The sequence below is a fragment of the Drosophila busckii genome, unplaced genomic scaffold, assembly GCF_011750605.1.
Source record: "Drosophila busckii strain San Diego stock center, stock number 13000-0081.31 unplaced genomic scaffold, ASM1175060v1 chrUn_07, whole genome shotgun sequence".
NCBI lineage: Eukaryota > Metazoa > Arthropoda > Insecta > Diptera > Drosophilidae > Drosophila > Drosophila busckii.
In genome coordinates this window covers 151,221-173,973 of record NW_022872723.1, presented here as the reverse complement: position 1 = coordinate 173,973, position 22,753 = coordinate 151,221, and the positions used below count along the sequence as shown (strand labels likewise).

Below are 22,753 nucleotides of genomic sequence, written 5' to 3'. Positions count from 1 at the left end.
TTTCGTTTCTTTTATTTTCATAAATCTTCAGCTCTGCCAAAAAATATTTCGCAATGGCCCCCCCTTAGCACTTGTCAAGTGCTGAGTTAGCCTAAAAATTATAATTTCATTTTTAATGAAGACTGACATCTTTAGTACCCCATTGAAAATGACAATTGAGAGCGCGCAGGGGAGGGGAACACAGCAGACGCAACAGTTGTTGACACTTTTGCCTCTAAGCTGTTGAGCTGTGAAAGCAACAAATTTGACATAACAGCAAGAAAAGTATGAAATGCTTTCAAAATGTTCCTTTCCAAGAGTTCAGCAAAACAAAAAAATATTTGGCAACTCTTCCTGAAACGCTTCAACTGTATGTGCGGATACTCCTGTAGGACTTGCCACTAGTTCGTAGCTTACTAGGAATGGGATCCTATGCTAGGACTTGTGCAAGAGTTTCTACCGCGAACAACTGAAAAGTGTATTTCAAGATTTTTGCAAAGGTACCCCTGCTATTGTAGGTTCCGTTTAGTGAGTACCGATGTCGAGAGAAGACGGGTTGGGGTTGCAATGCCATGCTTGACACCTCCAGTACTTCAGATATATTGTAAGCGATTCCGTATATTGTAAATACTTAGATTTTGTTGCTGGTAATTTACAATTTAATTTAATTACAAAACACAAATTTCCATAACTCCAATCGATTATATAGGGACAACTATTAGATATACTTGCTATAAGAAACTGGTTTCCTCTTTTTACATTTTGGAAACAACTCATTTAAGAAATCCAACAGTAGGTATTGTAAATCATTAAAAACAAAGGTATTTGAGGAAAAAATACCAAATATATGAGCTATTCTCTAATTATGTGAGCAAAGAAAATAAACAATGTTTAAATGTTTAGGGTCTCTGAGTTGCAAAAAACGATTTCTTAATTGGTCGAGCCCCAACTAATACTCAAGTATCTCGAACATCAATCAAAATTAATTATGGATGAAACTCTGTCATAAACTGTTACACAATGCGTTACATCGACAGTCGATTTGAGGTGTGAGAAGACCGTTAAATGTTTTAACAATGGCAACTAATTCATGCACATGAATCTACATGAATCCACTTAACGATTGGCCATATTAATAAAATTTATGCACTCGCCTGCCAAAGCGCGACCACAAAAAGCAACAAAAAAAAAAAGAGAAAAAGAGTAAATAAAAAGCAGCAGAGCATTTTAATTTGCGTGTGTTTAACATGAACATGTGCCCAATGCCACATTTGCATCCATCAGATACACCTTTCGCACTTATTTAATACAGAAATGAAAATTCTAGCAAATTTCGCTTTTGAAACACGTTCTGGTTTTTGATCCACAATTTTAATGCCGTCACTGGCTAAGAGTTTTTAAAAATACAAATAAAATGCAAATAAATTCATAACGAATGATTTCGCTGAATGAATTTGCGTCATTTGGCGCACTTTGGTGCGCAGTTCCGAGAGATACATTCATGACAAGATACTTTAGTCAACTACGTAACGCGACTGATTCACTTGTCGCTCGATCTTCCCCGCCACGCCCAAGCCTATGAGTAATCGGTCCAGATGATGGAGATGAAGTGAGATCTCTGGGCAGGTCCCATGGCGTTATGGAAATTAATTGCAAATAAAATACTACTTGCCGACACTTTCGCTTCACCAGGCAGATGCTTTCTGTCATTTGTTATATTGCTAATTGTTGTTGCAATTAGTCATAGTTTTCTATTGTAGATGGGACTGCTATTTATGGAAAGACAAGGGGTTATGCTCAGTTATTAATTTCTATTTATTCTACCGATTTCTTATTTTTATTGAATATTTCGTTTGTACAGATCACAGTCGCTCTAAACGACATTTGCAGAAATTTTTGTGAGCAACTTTATATTTTTATTTTCGCTTAAGATAAACAACAAACATACAAACTTAGCCTTCGAAGTGCAGTTCACTTGAATTTTTTACTGGCGCATTTCTTTTTGCTGCGTCAATTAAATTAATTAAATTTACGCTTTTGGCACATTTAATTACAACAACAACAACAAAAAGCAAAAGCAGTCACAAGCTGACACAACTTCAGTACATGAAAACCAGTGAAATTTTCAGCTCTTGAAAAAAGAAATATGTATCTTGAAGATACGCATTGTGAGCGCGCGCGCGTTCGTACCGAGCTTGACAATCACAAACTTAAAGTTTAATATTCATAAAGTTGCCAGCAACAATAACAACAAAGACAACAACAAAATAACAATGACAATTGCATAAGGCCAAGACGCGCACGTTAATGGCAAATGGTGGAGCTGGGAGTGATGAGGGGGGAGGGCTGGCTGGCAGGCAGGCAGGCAGGCAGGCAGGCAGATGTAGCTGCTGTTGCTTTACCCTTCTTTTTTGTTATTATTGTGGTTATTGCTGTTGTTGTCTTGGGCAATGATTGTTGAGTAGTTGCAGATGCAAGCTCAGATATAATATTACAACAAGCCAACAGTGGGTAGGGCACTAATTTGTGGGCTGCTATGAACTAATATTATGTTAACTATTATTATTATTACATATTATTATTATAATGTTGCTGTTGACACTCTGACATATTCGCAGATAGCAGACTTTTTGTTTTGCACTTTATTTTGTAATTCGGTTAGCCTTTCGCTGGAGAAATTTCGGCTGGCGCATTAAATAACTAACCAAAATAAACGGCTTAAAACAAAGTTTAATAGAGCTCAACAACATTAAAAAAAAATCTTAATTAAAACAGAAGCTCACTAACCAAAAAATACTTTAAACTTGGACCAAAAAATTTACCTTACGCCGCATTAATTTTACAACTTTAATCCAGTTTCCATTGCATTATTCATTTTGCTGCCTTCGTTTGACAAATGTATTGCATGTAATGCTCATCTGAACCATTTAACAATTTTGTTGTCTCATTCAAAAGCTTAAAAGAAAATCGTAGAAAATTTTACGCTTGTTTGGGTTTTCATAACTGTCAGACATAATGCTGCAGATCAATTTTTTTTTGGTTTTCATGTTTGCTCCTCTTGTCTTTCCACTGACCCAGCTTTGACATTGACAACAACAACAACTACAACAGCAATAGCAACAGCAACAACAAGCTCTTACCAAAACTCAATTACAATCAATCACATATGTTGGATAAAGTCTTTGTTGTTGTTGTTGCTTTGTATTGTTGCTGATGTGTCTTGTGGCCAAGCAGTTTGGCAGTCTGCCAAAGATACGTGTAGCTCGCAGCATGTGCGTGCTGCGTTGTTCTTTTCGGCCTAAAATACCTCATGGCTAGCAAATTACAATAATGATAAACGCCGCCTCTTTTCTCCATCTTCATCTTCATCGCCACTCCACTCTTGGAGCCACCACACAAAAGTTTTGGTCTTAAGTAAAAGCAGCGCTTAGTGCAAAAATTTCATTTATCATCAAAGCTGCTAACGCTCTGTATGGCAAAAGATTGGCGCAGCCATTGTTAATGTTGATGATGATGACGTTGTCGTCGTCTGATAAATCTTTTGCCCACAAGTTGTTTTAAGCACTTTTCCTAGCCGAGAGATTTCACTCTCTAGGCGCTGCTGGTGGTGCTGGTCAACTAGTTTTCGCAAATGTCACTTTTTTTTCTTGTGCTGCTTTGTGCAAGTCTAGACAAGTTTTTCATTTGCGGAAAAATATTTTAATTTTTAATTTGTTGACCATAAAAAGTTGGCCATTTTATTAGTTATGAGTTCAGTTGAGCAGGAAGTGAGCAAAATCAAATGGGACGTCAATTGAAATAAGGAAATGCAATTTTTAATTAATCTCATTGCGACACTTGAACTTGGAAGAGTAAAAATACCCTCGAAATTTTTCAGTCCTATAAATTAATCGGTAAATATTTTAAATGCCTATTAGCACTAGTAAGCTCTTTACATCGATAATTTGGAATGCGAATCATTGCACATTGGAACTAATTTTGCCATAAAGTAAATTTCATGGCAGACAAGTCATTTTCTAATTTATGCCAAAATATCGACAATAGGGCCCAATGTGCATTGCCTTGTATAGGCTCAGACTAAGACTCTTGATTTATCGATAGTAGATCGATGCTGCCAAGAGGTTAAAAAAAAAAAAAAAAAAAAAGCTAAAAGCTGTAATAGCGTTTATAATAAAATTGTTATAGATATTAAAGTTGTAATATAATTCACCTACTATATAAAACGCACTTGAGCATTCTTGAGCACATATCGTGCCAACTCATAAGTGACGTCACACACTCCACTGCAGTGTTACCCAACACATTTTACACAGCATGTCTGTTGTTCTCAAGTGACCCACTTGAAACGGGGATGGGATGTCCGCCCATAAACAATGCAGAAAAGTCGATGAAGCTTACCAAATGTTTACCGCCCATTAGCACATCATAAACATATCGCAGTTCTTTCTCACGGTAGCCACACACGCCGTGAGTCCTTCAAGTACACATGCTAATCAGCGGCGGTAATACGACACTTATGTTATGTTACTATGACACATGTATGACAAGACACATGTAAGACTTCAGTTCTGCCTTATGTGTGGCATGCTACAATGACATTTATTAATAAGCTTAAAGCAGCAAGGGGAGTGGGGAGCGATGACAACTAGTAGAATATTGAAACTTCAGTGGGTCAGTGCAATGAACCTGTGAGAAGCTAGAATGTTAGCAATCAATAAACTGTGTCCAGTCTAGCTTCAGTAATTTAATTATTTATAAGCACAGCAACAATACATAACCTCAGTTCTTGTTGTTGCTGTTGCTGTTGCAGGCGTGCCGGCCCTACAAATGAGTAAAACCTTTGCTTGCAACTGCAGCAGGTGCTCCTGACGGCGTCGTTCAGTCATTAAGGTGCCGCCCGCTAGGGTTGCCTATATTCTATATATCCTTGCATCGATGTCTGCCTGCGTTGCAGACACTTTGTCTTTTGCCTCTCAATCTTTTGTTCTTTCTGTTTTTTTTTTTTTTTTTTTGGCATGCATTAACCTTAATGAACTGCGGAAACACGCTCTCTACCTGCATAATTGTGAGCGCACGCTGCGCTGCCGGTAAAGACAGAAACCAGTCGCCATTATAAATAATTGCACAAGAAAATAAATGTAGGTAGCTCGCGTTTGCTAAGACTTCTTGCCAACTCTTAGACTGCAAGACAGTGAGCACAATGGGAGAGCCGTTCACCTGGCACAGTTCTCACGGCTGTGGGCAGAGATTGAGCCGCGCTGCGTTCGCTCACTGGCCACAGAGAGGAAGTGGGCGGCTTGGCGCGATAGCAATGCGCGATTAAATATGTAAAGCATAAGGTGTAAATGCTACTGTATCGGATTATACGAGCGATAGCCTAACCAAGGGTTGAGCAGAATCTAAGACAAGAAAACAGCGGCAAAGATAAAGAGTGGCAAAGACTAGTGAAAGTTGATAATTAAGAACAGTAAGTAGACTGGAGATAATGAGCAAATGCTCAGCCCAGAATCCGATTTATTTTGAGTAATAAATGTTTTTTTTTATTATAAAAGGTATATAGTAATTATTGTATTATTCAGAAGAAGAGATTTTTTTAGTCTTTAATAGATCGATTATAAAGTAAAGAGATAACTGGCTTTCGCTATTATACCAAAAACGCTCCAATATTTGCAAATAAAAGTTACGAGTAATATTATTTATAATATATATAATATAATATAATAATATTTCATTATCATTAACTAACCTATGTTTTTATTCTAATCAAAATATATAAGCTTAAATTGTTTTATTTACAAATAATACCTTTTACATTTTACATTTATATTACGTTACAACTGTTAATTGTACTATATAGTATATTATTTTATTGAATAAATATCTATTATAATGTTGTGTTGAGAAGTTTCAATTTAAACGCAACTTCCAACTTTCCACAATTGATCTAACTCATAATTAAGAGTAATAATAGAGTTGGATTTAACCAACTTTTTTTTTTGAAATTAAAAAATATCGTTTATGATGAAAATCATTAAAATGAGACTGATGAGAAAATTTTGAAAGCATGAGCTTTTGCCTTTAAAAATTTCACCACAAGCTCCACAGAAAGCGACACTAAATAAATAATATGGTCAGCAGCTGCGGCCAAACTCATTCATAAACTGCAAATGCAAATGCAAATGAGCGTAGTAGAGTCCAAAGTCAAAGTCGAAAAACCCATTTATTTTTGGTAAAACAGCAGCCAACGACAGGCGTTTGTCAATTATAACCAGCTATGAAATTTTCAATACGCCCAGATGAGTGGCACACAAAAAGGCGACTAAAGCCAAAAATGATTGACAGTGTGTTTAATTGAAGCATTGAACCTGGACAAAACGCGAGTGTCCAGCAGATGGCCAAGAGTTAAAAATGGAGTGGGGTGGGGTGAGGTAGTCTGTGCTGCGTTCAATCAAATGAAACTTGCTGCGTTATGCTGCAATGACAAAAGAGCCGAGTTAACTGACGCTTACACTACCTGTCAGCTAAGCTAATTTGCTAAGGGATGTCGCTTCACATATGAAGATGAATGACAGCCAGCCAGCCAGCCAGCCAGCCAGCCAGCCAGCCAGCTAGTGTGGTCACGACCGTTGACCGAAAGATGATGATGTATGAGCTGCGTCCGGAAGAGCAGCTAATGCACTTGACAACGTCGCACACACAAAGAGAATGCGAGTCGTCCAACCAATATGTACTTCAAGATGGCTGGTGACATTTTGCGGCAAGTTTTTTGTTTTTGTTGCGGCATCGACATGAACTTTGGCATTAGCTTGTTAGCATTTGCTTGCAAATGACAACGACTCTATCACACCTTTATTTACTCGACTAAAAAGCACAGAGCACAGTTGTTAATAACACAGCGTTGCCTTTAAAAACAAATATAGGCATATACATACATATGTTTGACTGTACAAAAATTCAAAGCGCCAGCGGCGTATTGCTCACCACAATAAATTCTCATTTACATAAACAATTAAATTCGCAGAGGCACAAAGTAGAGAAGAGCTTGAAATCAACGCCTGCCTGGGTAGGGGGGGCAAGGCTGTTGCACGTGGCGCGTCAACTGCTTAATGTGACAATTAAAAAAATTATTGCTCATACGCACTGGTGAGCGGCTGACCTTAGACTGACACTCTCGCACGCTCGTTCAACTTGACGCCCACACGCTCCAGTGACAAACAAGTCAAGTCGCTGTTATTGTTATTGTTATTGTTATCGTTTCTGTTTGTTGTTTCTGTTATGCTCGATTCACTTGTTATTTTTATAGAACTCGTTTAGAGGTGATAGATTCCATTTTAGCCAGTTTTTGGTATTTTACAAATATGCAAAAGGTTAATGCAACTACAAATATTAAAGTGTTGTTCTCATGTGTGAAGTAAACTTGTTTCAACAAATATTTTAAATGCTCACTAAATGTAGACAGAGAGAGAGAGCGCAGTTTATTCTCTCAACAATAATTTGAGCACATTGCAATCGAAAACCACAGACAAGCCACAAAAATAACAAAATCTATATATATTTACTATTATGTCAGTTAGCCTAGGCTGCCAATAGGCCGTCACTTTTTTATCAAGATAAATGCGAGCGCAATTCTTGAGTTGCACATTGCCCTGGCAACACTTTGTGACTGTTGCAACATTTTTTTGTTGCTTGAAATGTTTGGCAATTTCATTTGCTGACTTGGCGATAAGAGCGCAAAAATATGACAGGCACACAGCACGAAATGAATGAATGAATTTGCAATGAGAGAAGCACAACAACAACAACAACAACAAGAACAAAAGAGAATGCGAGCAGGAGTGGCGGCCTGACCCCAACCCCAGCACTAGCACCATCAGGCGCTTCTCCTTTTGCTGCTGTCAAGCAGTGACTGCAAACAAAAAAGAGAAGAATTTATGAATCGTCTACTCATATCAATGCTGTCGCTTGCATGTGCTGTGCTCACTACGTGTTCATGTTAAATGTCATAATCAGACGCAATCCAAACACACACACACGCACACATAATGGAGAATATACAATGCGCCTAAATGTAGCCATAGGTACATTGTTGCCACTCAACATGCTGCATAAATGTAAGCAGCATGCGAAACAGCATTGGCCCAAAGTTGGCATGAGGCGTGACCTCAGCGCTGCTTGGCTTGGGCCACATAGTTGCAGCTTATAACGACAATGTAGAACAGTTAGCTCAGTAACTTGAGCGGTTGAAGTTTTCTTTAAGCTGCGAACACAAACATAGACAAATATTGTAAGTCTTTACTCTACTTAAATAAATTATTATTTGTTTAGTCTGCCAGGCTTGGCATATCTAAATTTCATGGGAATGTCTTGAGAATTTGTTTGCGCCCAGCTGTGGGTAGAAAATTCAATGGAAAGCAAGCAAATGTTGTTGTAATCTGTTTGATTATGCTTAGGCTTATGATTTGAGCTTATAATTAGATGTTAACTAACATTTTACAGCAAATAATGTTAGCAGTCTATAGAGCAAGGACTCCAACTCATTGTAAGCTAACTACCAACAATTATGATTACTAACTATTAATTAAAAGCCATTGTTCTAGAGTTCCTCATTATAGCATTTGAGATCCGAGCATTCACTTCCTTTCTATATTTCAAACTACATAGAATAATTATGTAAACAATCCTTATAATTGTTTAGTCAAGCAGTTAACAAGCTCGCTTTCATCTACAAACATTCCAAAGTAATTATGCACCACTCTTGCACATAAAAGAGTACAAGCAAGGTCGAATGCTAACGCACACACACACACACACACACATACATGCCACATGCTACATGTGGAATGCCGCATGGCACATTTTTTGGCAGTGCTAATCGAGCAAACTCTTCCTGAGGCAAGTTCAAGGGCTTCACACAGTTGCTTTATTTTTATTCCAATTATTTCAGTGTTTTTCTTTTTTATTATTTGGCAGACTCGATGTCGCCTTGGCCAGCAGCACGGCCAAACTGATGTATACCTAACATATACAAAGATATTTCTTTTAGTTCTGAGAAACCACAAGAAATTGCTTGCAGCTCTTTTCGCATTTGTCTTTGGTTTTTGTTTTATTTTCGGGTTTTGCTGCCACACCAGGCACCAGGCACCAGGATCTTTGGTCGTTGGTCGTGTGAATGGCACCGTTGAGGCATTTGCTGTATTTGGTGCTGGTGCTGGTGCTGGATGCTGGGTTGCTTTTCCTTTGGGCTGCCGCTGTCGCCGCCCCACTGTGCGAATGACACAGGCGCGTTTTCTATTGCATTTTTAATGACTTTTGAATGCTCAGTGCTCAAATGTGTGTGCGTGTGCGTGTATGTGTGTGGATGTTGCATGTGTGTGAGCTGCATGTGGCAAGCGTTTTTCAACGTTTCTGCACATTGAACTGACATGCCCGAATATGTACATTGTGCGCTTCATAACGGTTCTGCCGAACGAGCTGAGCTGAGTGGTTCGAGTGTTTTTCGTTTTTTATTTGAATTGCGAAAGTGCTGCCAAACGCTGCTGCGAAGGTCAAATGGATTGCCATTTGCTCGTTGATAGACACTTGGATTATGGCAAATGTAGAACGTACTCAAATGCTAGAGCAGTTAAGCTCAAGAAAAGTTGGTAAAGCTATATACATAGCAATAGAGCACAGCATGAGTTGAGGTAAACAATTAGGAAACTCTTTATGGGCACTCGTATAAAATAGGTTTTTAGGTTATAAAAATTGCTTCACTCTATGAATAATATTTCGGCTAAAAGTGGGGACTAGAACTCAAGCTGCTTGGGTCCAGAAACATCTTTAGAATATCAAGATATTTTCAAATTGCTTAAACAAGTAAAAAGTAGTTTGAGGTTTTCTCTATAATATCGATGATTCTTTTTGTGTAACATTTATCGATTGTTTTCCCATGATAATATGGTGTTTATGTAAATGGCTTTCGAAAAGACCCATATACATATATTAAAGTGTAGATTTATGGTTTTCATGAAGTTTCAAGAGCTTCTGGGTAGCTAAGTAAAATCTGTACTGTAGTCTCTTGAAGAACAACAAACAAATTACTCTATTATATTATACTATTATTCACAATAATTTGAATCATATAGGAATATTGTCAGTGACGTTTTAAAAAAATAACAATGCTGTTGCTCTGAATATCATAATTTTTATAAATAATATTATTATTATTATTAAATTCTATCAATCGGTATAATGCCATTCAGTTGTCTGTTAGGGAAGGTCGATGGGATACATAGAAAGGTTGTCTATGTTTGCTCCTGGGTTCCATCATTCCATAAGTTAATAAACTCCTCGTAGAAAGGTTTCCCGAGCAATCGACGACGTCTTCTGTTTAGTGCGGAACAGTCAAGGGAGATGTTGGATACATTCTATCGATAGTATAGTGTAAATTATGAACTACACCGACGCTAATTTGTCTGGCATTCATCATAATTTAATCACAAATGCTGCAGGTACTCAACTATCTGTTTCGACTTAACGTCAGATAAGACAATGTCATCATACTATATACTTTATTTATTATTAATACTGCATTTGGCCAGGAGAAAAACCAAGTTAAGCAAGCATCTTTGAGCGCTTGAAGGTCGCCTTATTAACACATAAACCAAAAATGCGAGTCAAAAAATCAGATGATAAAGAACTAAAAAAAAACCGTAGGCACATGTTTGGCTAAACATCGAGAAGAACAACAAATGCCATTGGCTTGCTGCATATGCCCACATGTGTGTCACGTCATGGCAGACGACAAAAACAACAAACGGCACAAGATACAGATACAGATACAGCCACAGCTAGAGCTAGAGCTACAAAGATACATTTGCGTGCTTGACAATAAGCGGGGCTTGTTTTTGCCATATGTGTAAAAAATGTTTAGGCGTCTGCCGTCAGTGGCAAGTCAAAAAAAAAAAATATATATATATATATATATATATATGTACATTTGATTTTTGCGTTTAGAATTCTTTTTTCGAGCATAGTCGTGGCTGAGACGTCGGCGCGTAGAGTTTGTCAACGCAACAAAGCAAAGTTCGTGAAGTGAAAAATTTGGCCAAAAAGTGCAGTGCTAGGCGCTATAAAGTGTTTATTTATTACTAAAATACAACAACTGTTATAGAGATATTTGGAAATGATTTATGCAACAGACTTTTACTATGTGAGTTTACAAGTGTGTGTGTGTGAGTGTGTAATAAGTTGGTTGAGTGGACTTATGGCTTCAACATTGTTGGGCAATTGTTTAAGATGCGTTGCACTGTTAAATAGATTTTCGTCTGGGCAATCATAAAATGTATTTAATTTAATATTTATATGCCTGTGTTACTCGCTCTTTTGATGTTGCCAGGCCCAGTCAAGCAACCAGGCAGTCAACCAACCAACAAGCAGTCATAAATACTTGCTGTGCTTTCAAGTGGCAACAAAACAGAAAAAAAGAGGAAAAAAGTATAATAATAAAATCATAAAATTTTATAAAAATAAGCGCGACTCCTACGCTTGTCTTTGAGTTGCCTTTTTTCCACATTTCCCTTTACGCTTGCCAGCACCAACATTCACGTAATTTTCGCTCGACTGTGTGCAGTTTTTCCCTCCATATATGTGTGTGTGTGTACTCATGTGTGTTTGTGTGTGTTCTTTTCACTGATTTTCAATGTTTTGCCAAGTAGTTTTGTTGTTGTTTAAATGCATGTCTAATTAAATTACTAAAAAAAAATTAATACCGTTTTTATGAAAAGTCATTGACTCTTGTCAACTTTAATGTTGCTGCAAATGGCGAAAGCTCTTAAAATTTCTATTGAAGGACATCAAAGGCAAACCTAGCTGTGAAGCAAAATTTAGTTGGCAGCTTTAAATTAATAAATTAAGTTAATGAATCGACTTGAGATAGGCACAGCACAGAGCTCCTTCTGAAGGATCTATCCAATTTCGGTGAGGTCTAATTCACAAAAGGTTTGCTCTACTCATTATTTATCATAATCGATATGCAAAGTTTTTAAAGAGGTCCGTGATGAATTTAATATTATGTTGAAAAGAAATATATATTAGTGGGGATCTTTGAAACCCGTTGAGGACTTCCCTGAATTGAGAAATAAAAATGCTTCCAATCTGCATTAATTTGTGCAGATCCTTTATCGTTTGATTAACAATGTCTTCAGGGGTTTTATAAACAGTAATCAGTGACACTTTTAATAGCAATAAAATTAATTTTTTTTTTCTTATTTCAGCTTTGAGTAGAGCACCTCTAATTGCTTAACATAGTTTTGTGGTTTCGACATTTTTTCTAGTCGCTTACAATACTTATCTCTTATGCTCACACAACAAAAGAATTCTTTATTTAAATGTGCTCTTCTTTTCTTTATCAACATGCAAACAGCATCTAAATGAGTTTATTTTTCATTAACAATGAGGCGTGGAAATTTATCAGCGGATAATAATGCTGCTTGATAAGCTTTTTACACTTCTGCCAAAATAACTTTTTTAATTTTGTCACTTGCGTCACACACTCCAAATGAGACTTTTTGTCCAAATCAAAATTACATAACTGCAACTGACTTAATGCCCCATTTTCATTGCATATGTATGTGTGTGTGTGTGTGTGTATGTTTGTTATTATTTTATTGCTGTGAACAAAAAAGAAGCATTGCGAGTGCAGGAAGCTTTTTATTATTTATTCAAGATGCCGACGTCCCAAAATTGGCGCGCGAATTTGTCTGGCATCTTACATAATTAACTTGCCTGGACCTGACCAGTCCGTTGTCGTTTCTTTGGCCTTTTATGGTAAATTTTTAGTGGCTTATAATTGGATTGGCATACGCACATAAAATCTCGGAGCTTTAAAGCTTGTGGCATAGCGGCTATAAAAAAACAGAGATTGTGGCTAGAGTTGAACCAGGACAGGCCTTGAAATTATACGAAATTAGTAAAGCTCTACGTGCGCTAATCATCTATAAAAAAATGTTGTACAAATTTAAAATCATTTAAAAAATAATTCTATTTTTTTAATTTATATTAAGCTTAATGCCAATAACGTTGCTTATTACACAATAAGCGCTGCATCTTCTCTTCACCAACACCAACACCAACACCAACACTAACACCCACACACAAGCAGACACTCTGCCGTTCTCAAGGCAGATGACGACGCTCCCTAATTTCTTGAACGCCATAAATTGTGACTCTGATGTTGCTTGGCCACACTCGCTTTTTGTGATTGTTGTTGTTGCCGTTTTTGTTGTTATTGAGTAATTGTGTCATCAACCTGATTAGTTGCATGCAGCAGCCATTAAATCTTATTTTAAATTTCGTCTGTTGCCCCACCGACTTATAAACTCGAGTCCAAAATAGATTTGGATTTTGCTAAACGTAAATGCTTAGACTAGAGCATTTGGCACACATTTGGCCATAAAACCAGCACATAAGGTTCTCGGGAAGAGCTAGTGCAATTATACGCTTTATTTCCGTTCCCACTCGGCTACACATGCTGTCCCCGAAATTGAATGTGAAATAAAAATAAAAATAAAATAAACGTGTTATGCCTGCCCATAATTTTAACATGCATAGAACGTGACGAAAATTATTTTATTGCTGTAAGAGACCGTTTAATTTGTTTGTCTACGTTGCGTATTTTGTTTAAATTTAAATAGTTTCAACTTGATTGGTGTGATAAACTTTAGGCTTAAAGACTTGACAACAACAACAAACAAGTTTATGTATATGCCACACCTCGACTAGAGAGCACACTCGTAAATCCACGCATACTTAATTACTTAATAAAAATAAATCCATTATTTGCTGAAAGCTTGTGGCGAAAATAAAATTTCGATCTGTTTTTTAGATTTTAGTCAGAAATCTCTCAAACCAAATTGTGTGTTTATTATTGAAAACTGATTTTGGGTTGATTCGAAATTCTTTAAAGCATGACAAAGGTTAAGAAATTTTAAAAAATATGGAATGAGACAAAACTCACGCTTTATATGGTAAAATATTTGTATTCAACTTATTTACTTATAAACTAACAGATTTTAAAACTAAATGCTTAAATTAATAACAAAAGAACAAAAAATTGATTATTTTTACCAATGCATTAAAAATTTCGAAAACTTTTTGAGTTTAATTAAAAACCATATCTTACAAAAAGGCTGGGAGTGCAGGTCGGTTTGGCTTTTGTATATATATAAGATATTTAATATAAAAACATTGTGATAATCAATTTTTTTTTAACTAGGTGCGATATCAGGTTGATATCAGTTTCTCAATACTGCAAATAACTTTAAATTCTTATTTTTCTTCTCTGTTTTTTTTCTCTTTGAGTTTAAATGTTGCCACCAACTTGGGCAAAGTTAAACTACTTGATATATAAATACATTTTTAGAACTACACCACGCTAATTGGTTCAATAAACTTCATTATATTACTCAAGTATTTCTATTCAATTGACATACTTATTCGCCAGCTAAGAACCCAATAAACCCAGTCCAAGAATCCGAGCAATTTCAATGAAAGCCAACAAAGCGCATTAACTGCAATGGCAATGGCCATTGCACGTTTCCCCAGTTACGGCTCCCAGACTAACCTAGCCATCCTTGCCTAAGCAAACAAATGTTTTTAATGTGCTAAATTAAGTTTACTCGCCACCCACCCACCCCTTGCCCAATTTTTACTCACGCTTTGCTTGCACTCTGAAAATTACCCGCACAATTTTGTTTGTTCTCGTATTTTGTTTTGTTTTTTTTCTCATTCCTTCTGGCCATATTGAATTTGAAGTTGGCCAAGACATGTCTTTTGTCTGCTTCTTGTTGCGCTGTCTGTGTCTTAAACGTGACTACCGTTAATTTGACCAGAACCTTATTTAAGCGACTGGGCTAAGGCGAACAAAAGTTCTACATTTTAGGCTGGCATTGGCATAGAGCGCGCTCTCATCTCATAGATTGCGTGCCGGCGATAAGCGTCGCAAAAGTATCTTCATTTCCAGGCAAGAAGCTCAGCGTGTCGAGAGATTTATCGCCGGCAAAGAAGTATTTGAAATTAAGCGAGCAGCTTATCCAGCTTCAGCCTCAGCTGATGATATCATTTTGCAGATTCTCATATAAACTTAACCCATAGCTGCGTCAAAGTTTGATGAAGCTACTGCTAAAAAGATAATTTAAATTCTTTGAATTCTTTCATCAGAAATTTCATAAAATTAATCAATTTCTTGCGTTAGTTGGCCAAAGTATAAATCATTAAGCTGTGTGCCTTTGAGACAAAAGCCGCTTTTATATAAAAGTAGTAGCTTATGGCTTCATAATGAAGCTTCCCCTCGTGAATTTAGCAGGTAGCAACAATTTGCTTTACGATCAATAAACTTAAAGCATAAGCTTATCGATTTGTAAACAAGTTAGAGTTTATTCTTTTGGTCGAATACATACATCAGCTGTCTGCGCTCATAATTCAACTGCATATTTAACATTTGTTAATGTAAAATATTACAACGCAAGCGTCCTGATAATAAATGACTTCAACATGGCAAAAGCCACAAGCAAAGCCGCAGAAAATAATATTAAAAAATATATAAAACACCAAAAATGGAATTTATGTTGAGGCAGCTGAAGCTTAAGTTAAGTGCTCTGCATATGCATGTGTGTGTGTGTGTGTGTGTGTGTGTGAGTGGGTGGTTGGTGAAAGGGCTGAAGTGTGGCGGCGTTTTTAAAGCCACATTAATCATAGCTCACGGTTTGCCAGACATCAGGGTAACAACTTGTTGTTGTTTCTGCTGCGGCTGCTGCTGCTGCGGCTTCTGCTGCTGATTGCTGTTGAAATTATTTAAAGTGCCATAAAGTGCAAGCGGCGCGATAGCTGAACAGCTGGGACGCTGGGACGCCAGGGCATAAATTTAAATAAATATGCCAAATCAGCAGCGTTGCGAATGCTTAGTAAATGTTTATGTTCGCATGTGTACTAATATTTTAATCAAGTTCCTCTCTTATCTTTCACAGCAATCACTGCTTGCCGGTCGCATTCCTGTGGCCTCCATGACGGGGCCCATTAAGCGAGGACTGCTCTGGCAGCAACGGGACCGTCTCTTCTCGCGCTGGAAGGAAAGGTGAGCAAATTATTATAATTACATTAGAAGCGAAAGTAAATATGAAATATTTTGAAATGCGAGTGAAATTTCCATAATTTCATCGGACTTGACCAATAAAAGTGTATTACAGCCACTGCTGTCAGTTTAGCTTTTATTTTAAAATAAAACCGTATTTTAAAATAAAATAGCTGATAAAATATGCAAATGGCTTATAGCCTGAAATCTATCATATTCTAATACATAATAAATATATTCGTAATTTCAATCAAATATTTTAAAAGCACAAACAACAATAAACTTTCTTCTTTCTTCTTCTTTCTTTGTGAATTTATTTTCCGATCCAGGGAACTTTGAAAACAAATCAAATAAAAGTCATGCTTGCTAGCTTATTATAGCTTTTTTTTCACTCAGAAAAAAACTTAGCTGGCAACACTGATTAACCCTTTAACCCTTTTGTGCAGGCCATTCGAAATTTATGCAAATTCATTTATCTCATGGCATCGGTTAATTACTATAGCACAGAAAGAAAAAAAACAACAAGAAGACATTAAAATTGGTCGCAGCTAACTTGTTGATACACTTTGATGATCCGCTGTCTATGTGAAAAATAAAAATATGAATATTTCCGAAAGCTACTCTGTACTTTAAGTAATTTTTATCGATAAGGAAAGGTAGGAGCAATAGAAGTATTTTTAAACCAAGTTTGGTTGCTCTAGCTCTTATAGTCTATGAGCTCTTCTTGCTCATACAGACAGACAGAGAGTCGGACAAACGGACATCAACTCAGCTTGTCTCGCTAATAAAGAATATATATACATTATGTTTACTTGTTACTTGCATTTGCACAATTTCAAGATACCCCTATCCATTATTTATAAAATTTCAAAGTGTATAAAAAACAAAAGCGCGCATAATTGACAGTAGCTGACGTGGCTTTTAGCGTTGCAGTTAATGCAACAGACTAAGTGGGTGGTTTGGCCAACGAAATTGTTTTATGTGTTTTGTTGTTTTAGCTATTTTGGTTTGATTGTGCATTTAATTGAAATTTAATTGGGTTTTGTTGTTGAGCTATTCAGCTATTTGAGCTTGATAATTACGTTTATCGGTGGCTGTTAAATTGGCTGTTAACGGCCACACTTTTGCATTAAAAGTGCATTAGTTTGGATTTCAGTCAAAGCTATTCCATTGGACTTCATAGCTTGAAATAAAAATTAATCTTATTTAAATACTTATAATCAAAAATGATATTTTGAAAATTGCCAAGCACTCAACACTCTCATATTCTTTATATGAGCACTTACGCTTGCCGATTACATTTTCTAAGATTTAAAAACTTCCGCAAATTTGTACTATTTCCACTGAAGTCTTAACCATTGAAGCAGTTTGCCTTTCCAGTCATTAAGCTTTTGCGATCTGTCTGCCCGACTACCTTTCATGCTTGAGGCATTTAGCAAGCTCAACTAATCACACTGGTCTACAGTATTAACTAGCTAAAGAAACAGCAAAGCAATTACCCAAACTCTCGCCCTTAGCCAAGGCTCAATTCGCCTGACCACGTTAATAAGTAGCGTTTGTTTTTGCTAGACTCTGTATCAATGATCACACAGAAGTCTTTTAGTTTGAAGCTGACTCAGACTCAATTATGTTTACTAGGTCAATCGAAGAAAATAGATTTGATCCTGACTAATCAGTTCATTTGAATAAACTGCTTCTGTACAGGGTCTTAAGCTGTCGGCTACGCCTTGTCAGAATTAACCTGAATTGTATGATGAGCACACATTTTTGAAAGCAAAGATTTGGCAAATTATTTAAACATTTGTGCAATGAAACTTTTGCCATAAATAAATAGTCGCATCAAGTTTTCGCAAACAAAATTTATTTGTGGCATTGCCGCAAGCGTTTCAAGCGATAAAATTTTATTTTCGCTCTAAGCCGCACACAAGTGTTGCTCAAGCATTATTATTATTGTTGTTGTTGTTATTTTGACGCATGATTTATTATTTATTAATAATATTATTGTAGACTGCGTGCGGTCCACAGCCAGCGGCGTTATAAATAAAACAGTTTGTTGTTGTTGCTGTCGCTCGGCATAATTATTTAATCAAGCATTGTAAGCGAGGCTTTATGCACAATTGACCTTTGGCAAAGAGCATGACTTGGCCTTTGGCTACAAATTTCAAAATAAGTATGTATTAACACTTTTGCGCTTTTATATTTTTTCCAGATACTTTGTGCTCACACGCGATTATTTGCATTGCTTCAAGCGCGCCTCGGGCTCGGCCAACGAACGTGCCTCCGATATGGGACAATTTATATTTAAGGTAAGTTTGGCAGATTTTCGAATCTCTTTTAGGTTTAGAAGTCTTTAATCAAGCTGAATGGCTAGCCAAAGCATTCAACAGTTATAAAGCGTTGATATTTTCCATTTAACACCTACACAGTGGCCCAAGATTTAAGCCACAACAAGTGGAACTGCGTCAAGCTCGAAGCGAGGGAGAAGGGCATAGATAAGAACAGAGTTTATAACCCCATAGCCGGCATATGACAGGACACACCTTTGAGAACGTAAAAATACAAAATGCTTATAAATTGAGTGCGCCCAGCCAACAACATAACTTGAGTCGACTCGAGTTGAGTTGCAATGCTGGCGCTGACACATAGAGTCACGTTTTGCTGGAGATAGAGATCTTTTTATTAAGCCATAGAGCGGGGAGGGGGCACAAGAGTTTCGCAGTTATTGACATGCCAGTCAACTGCAGCAGACATATGAGCAATGCCACTTATGCTTAGCTTAGTTCCATTAGTAAAGTGCTTTTTTTTCTTCTCACTGGCAGTTTAACTAAAACTCTCTGCAATGCACTTGTTGTAGTTGCAGCTCATTAAAATGGCTTAGACCAAACAAAAGCGCAAAATAAAAACTTCATTACCAAGTTTTGGCAAACTCAACTAATTGGCTAAAAACCTGCAGCTACTGCATGTTAATTTGCCTAACTATCGGTTCGTCCCACATGAGTCTCTGTCCCCTCTCTCTCACTTATGCAAAGTAAATATAATCGCACAAAAACTTGCATGTTGCTGTTGCTGTTGCTGTTGCTGTTGCTGTTTAAACAAATAAGGCAACAACAACAAAATAGCACTTAACATGCTCACGGCAATAACAAATAGAAAAGGCAACAACAAACAAGCAAGAGTTCATGAGAAAATTGTTTTTATTTTAGTTGCATTTAATTGTAATTTTTTTGCTGACATTTGTCTTTCTTTTGGCTGCTTTTTATTATAGTCGACAGTCGCAGTTGTTTACATTTTAATTTAAATGTTTAAACACATTTTAGTTTGAAGCACAAACAGCCAAGTAAACAATTCACCGAGCTGCAGATAATCACTAAAGTTTTAGTTAATGCATGGATAAATAATTTATAAGCTGTAGCTTTACTCGATTTATGCAAAGTAGCTTTAGTTATTTAAACAAGTTTATACCTATTTACGTATAATGTCAAGCAGAGCTTTACTGTGCGAATTAAAATTCTGGAATAAATAATGATGAGTATTTCTAACTTGCCCATTGTAAATCTCATTTTATGGAAATCGGAATACAAACTATAGCTATATATTTTTCCTTTTATATCAGCAAAAATGCCCATGAGTACAGCGAACCACACATCAGAATTCTTTTAAAAAAAATCTTTTAACTAATGTAGTAACCAAGTAATTTTGCCGATATTAAAATTAAATTTGCGTAGAGCGCTTAGAATTGAATTTGATTTTTTGACTGAATTTAGGAGACTCCAAAGATCTTTTCGCTGCATAAGCTTGAACAAAATGCGGCTAAATAAGTAATAATTAAATTACGACTGTTTTTCTATTTTTTCTCATCATGGCTAAAATTCAACTAATAGTTACTAATATGTTGTATTATTTTCTTTCATCTTTGAATTTCTTTGTAATAGTATTCGTAAAATATAATAATTAATTTTATATATATATAATATATAACGTCCGATTGTAAATTGAAAAGTATAAACGCTCAAGCCTTTATTTATTCATATATTTATAACAAAAAAAAAAAAAAAAACAAAAAGTTGTCCACTACGAAATGTACGGATATGAAAAAAAAACAAATATTTTTACATTACAATAAGCTAAAATATTTAAATTAACGCAGTCGTCGAAATAAATAATTCAAAGGCTTAGCAAACTTGAAACTTTGATTTTCCAATGCAATCAACTTAATCAATTAGTGGGGCTCACACTCCCCAGGCGACAATCTAATTTGCGATCTAATTATTTAATTAGATTTTTGCATAAATTTCGAAGTGCTTGCAAAATTTCAGCGCGTTTCGTTGAAATAAATCAAAAATTTTGCTGATGAGCAAGATGAAACACTTTTTGCTGTCTGCTGCTGATGAAATCAATCGCGCGTGATGCTCAACGATGCTTGATAATTGCAGGTGACAAGGCACCTGGTCTGAAGATGAGAAGGGGCAGGGGGGCGCCAGAGACAGAGGAGGCAGACAGTCAAAGTCGAGGGTGCCTGCGGGTTGACAAAAGTTGAAATCACAATCAGAGTCTGCAATATGTGCTGTGATTGAAAATAATATTGATTTTTTTTTTGTATAAAGTTTTGAATCGAGTTTAAATTGTGCGGAATAAAATTGCATTTGCTTAAACAAATTAAGTTTTATAAATATTTTAACAATAGTGGCAACCTTTGCCTTCAGTCTAAAGATCTATGCACTACCCACAAACTTTCAACCCACATAGGTTTGTGAGTTTTGACAGGCATTGTTGTTAAACATGACAAAACATACAAGTAACTAGCTCTGATAATAACAATAAACAATAAGCGTAAACTACTTAACAATACTCGACCTTGGAAAACATAAACAATTTAGTATTTTGTTTTCGAAAGTCCAAATAAATATATATTATACGATATTTGAGGTGGGATTTGTATTAGTTAAGTAAGGTCAGTTTAGCTTAAATTGGAATTTATTGGCATAAGCATAAAATGTATTTCGAAAGGGAAAGTATTTAATTAGATGCGGATTAGATAAGAGCGTATACGTTTTAAATAAAATCGAAAATTTAGTTATGCTAGTTTACAAGTCGGTCAGACGGAAGAGCTCGAGTTAAAAATTTAACTGTTGTAACTCACAGATATGATTATTATTATTGGTTGGTAGATGAGCCAGCCCTTCATCCCAAGAAGTCTCTTGCTATGCCTACACTCAAATAAATTTAAAATAAAAGGAAGCCAGATTTTGAGAATCTTGATTGAGGAAAAGATAAGCTAGAATAAGCTAGATTCAATTTTTTCGTCAAAACTCAAAAAGGTCACAGAGTAGGGAAACCTATTCATTCCTGCAAATTTTATTGAATTATGAAGACCAAAATTTAGCTAATTAATTAAATTGCAAGCTGTTTGATCTTAAAATAAGATAGAATTAGCTTAAAATAAGCTAATATGGCAACACTGTATAACAGTCTTGGACGTGCATTAACCTGAAAAGTTCGTGCTGTGTCTAACTAAAAGTCCTAGCCATCCGTATGATTCTTATCTGGATGAATTCACTTCGTTGCTCCAGAGCTTCAGTTTCACATCGCTCTTTGCAATCTGTAATCTATAAATGGAAGTGCTTATAGTCAGTTAGCTGCGTCTAACCTTTCAGGTAGTAATCCAGATAGTTGTATCTGTCTCGCCTACAGCACTCTGTTCTCATTCATCTGCAGATCAACCAAAAAAATAAGAAAACAAAGTGTGCCCGATAGGCCGATAGTCCCTTATCTAAGTTAAACGGGTTTAGCCTTTATTTTAATTTAAAAAATTCTGTTTCTTATGTAAGTAAAACGATAGATTGCTTCAATAATCGTCAATCCTTTCATCATTAATTACTAGTATATAAGACTTTCGTTTAAATTACATTTGTTCTCCACCCACGTTTCAATTAATTACGTTAAATCTATTTATAAAGATCAGTTTAATAGCTTTACAACAAGGTCATCTTGTTAGGCAACTAACCACACATACTGTATTCAATGCTAGAGCAGCTTGTCGCTTTTTTAGCATAAATCTCACAACTTAACGTCAGAACGATGCCACCACACCACCCACCTGGCTAGATGCCACCCCCATCGCCATTCCGCCTTATTGCTGCATTTAAAAACGACTTAATTATGCTTGGCCATAAAAATAGAAGAGGCTGTGTTCAACAAAAAATTATCTTGAGCAGCAGCAGCCGCAGCGGCAGCAGAATCGTCGCAGTCGCTCGTTTTATAACTCATAAGTTGGCTAATTGCCACACGCTGCTGACATATTTGCCTAATGGCCTCGTATAGTTTTTTCTTTTCTTGTCGTTTCTTTCGAGTTGTAGAAACTGTAACAACTTGAAGTTAAAGTCATAAAGCAGCTCAAGAACCAGCAAATAAGACCCATAATCTTGTGGGCTAGAAAACAACGACAAGAAATGAGTTCAATAAAAGTTCCACTTGGTATAAAAGTTCTTACCGCTTGGCCCAAGGAAAAACTGTCAGTCTGGCCTAATGACTTTTAACCGACTTGCAAAATGCATTCCGAGAGAAGCACAGAGAGCCGAAGACAGAGAGAGAGAGCACAACTAACTTGCTAGGTAAAACAGGCTGACTTAATTGTTCATGGCTTGGGCAAAAGTTTTACATAAGAAC

General features: G+C 36.3%; 1 protein-coding gene across 1 annotated transcript in view; it reads left to right on the top strand.

Moving 5' to 3' along the window:
* LOC108607692 overlaps positions 1-22,753 on the top strand; it is a 42,511-nt gene that overhangs the window by 16,433 nt on the left and 3,325 nt on the right. Inside the window, 2 exon segments of the mRNA XM_017998673.2 lie at positions 15,984-16,090; positions 18,297-18,393. Coding sequence (XP_017854162.2) covers positions 15,984-16,090; positions 18,297-18,393 — 204 coding nt within the window.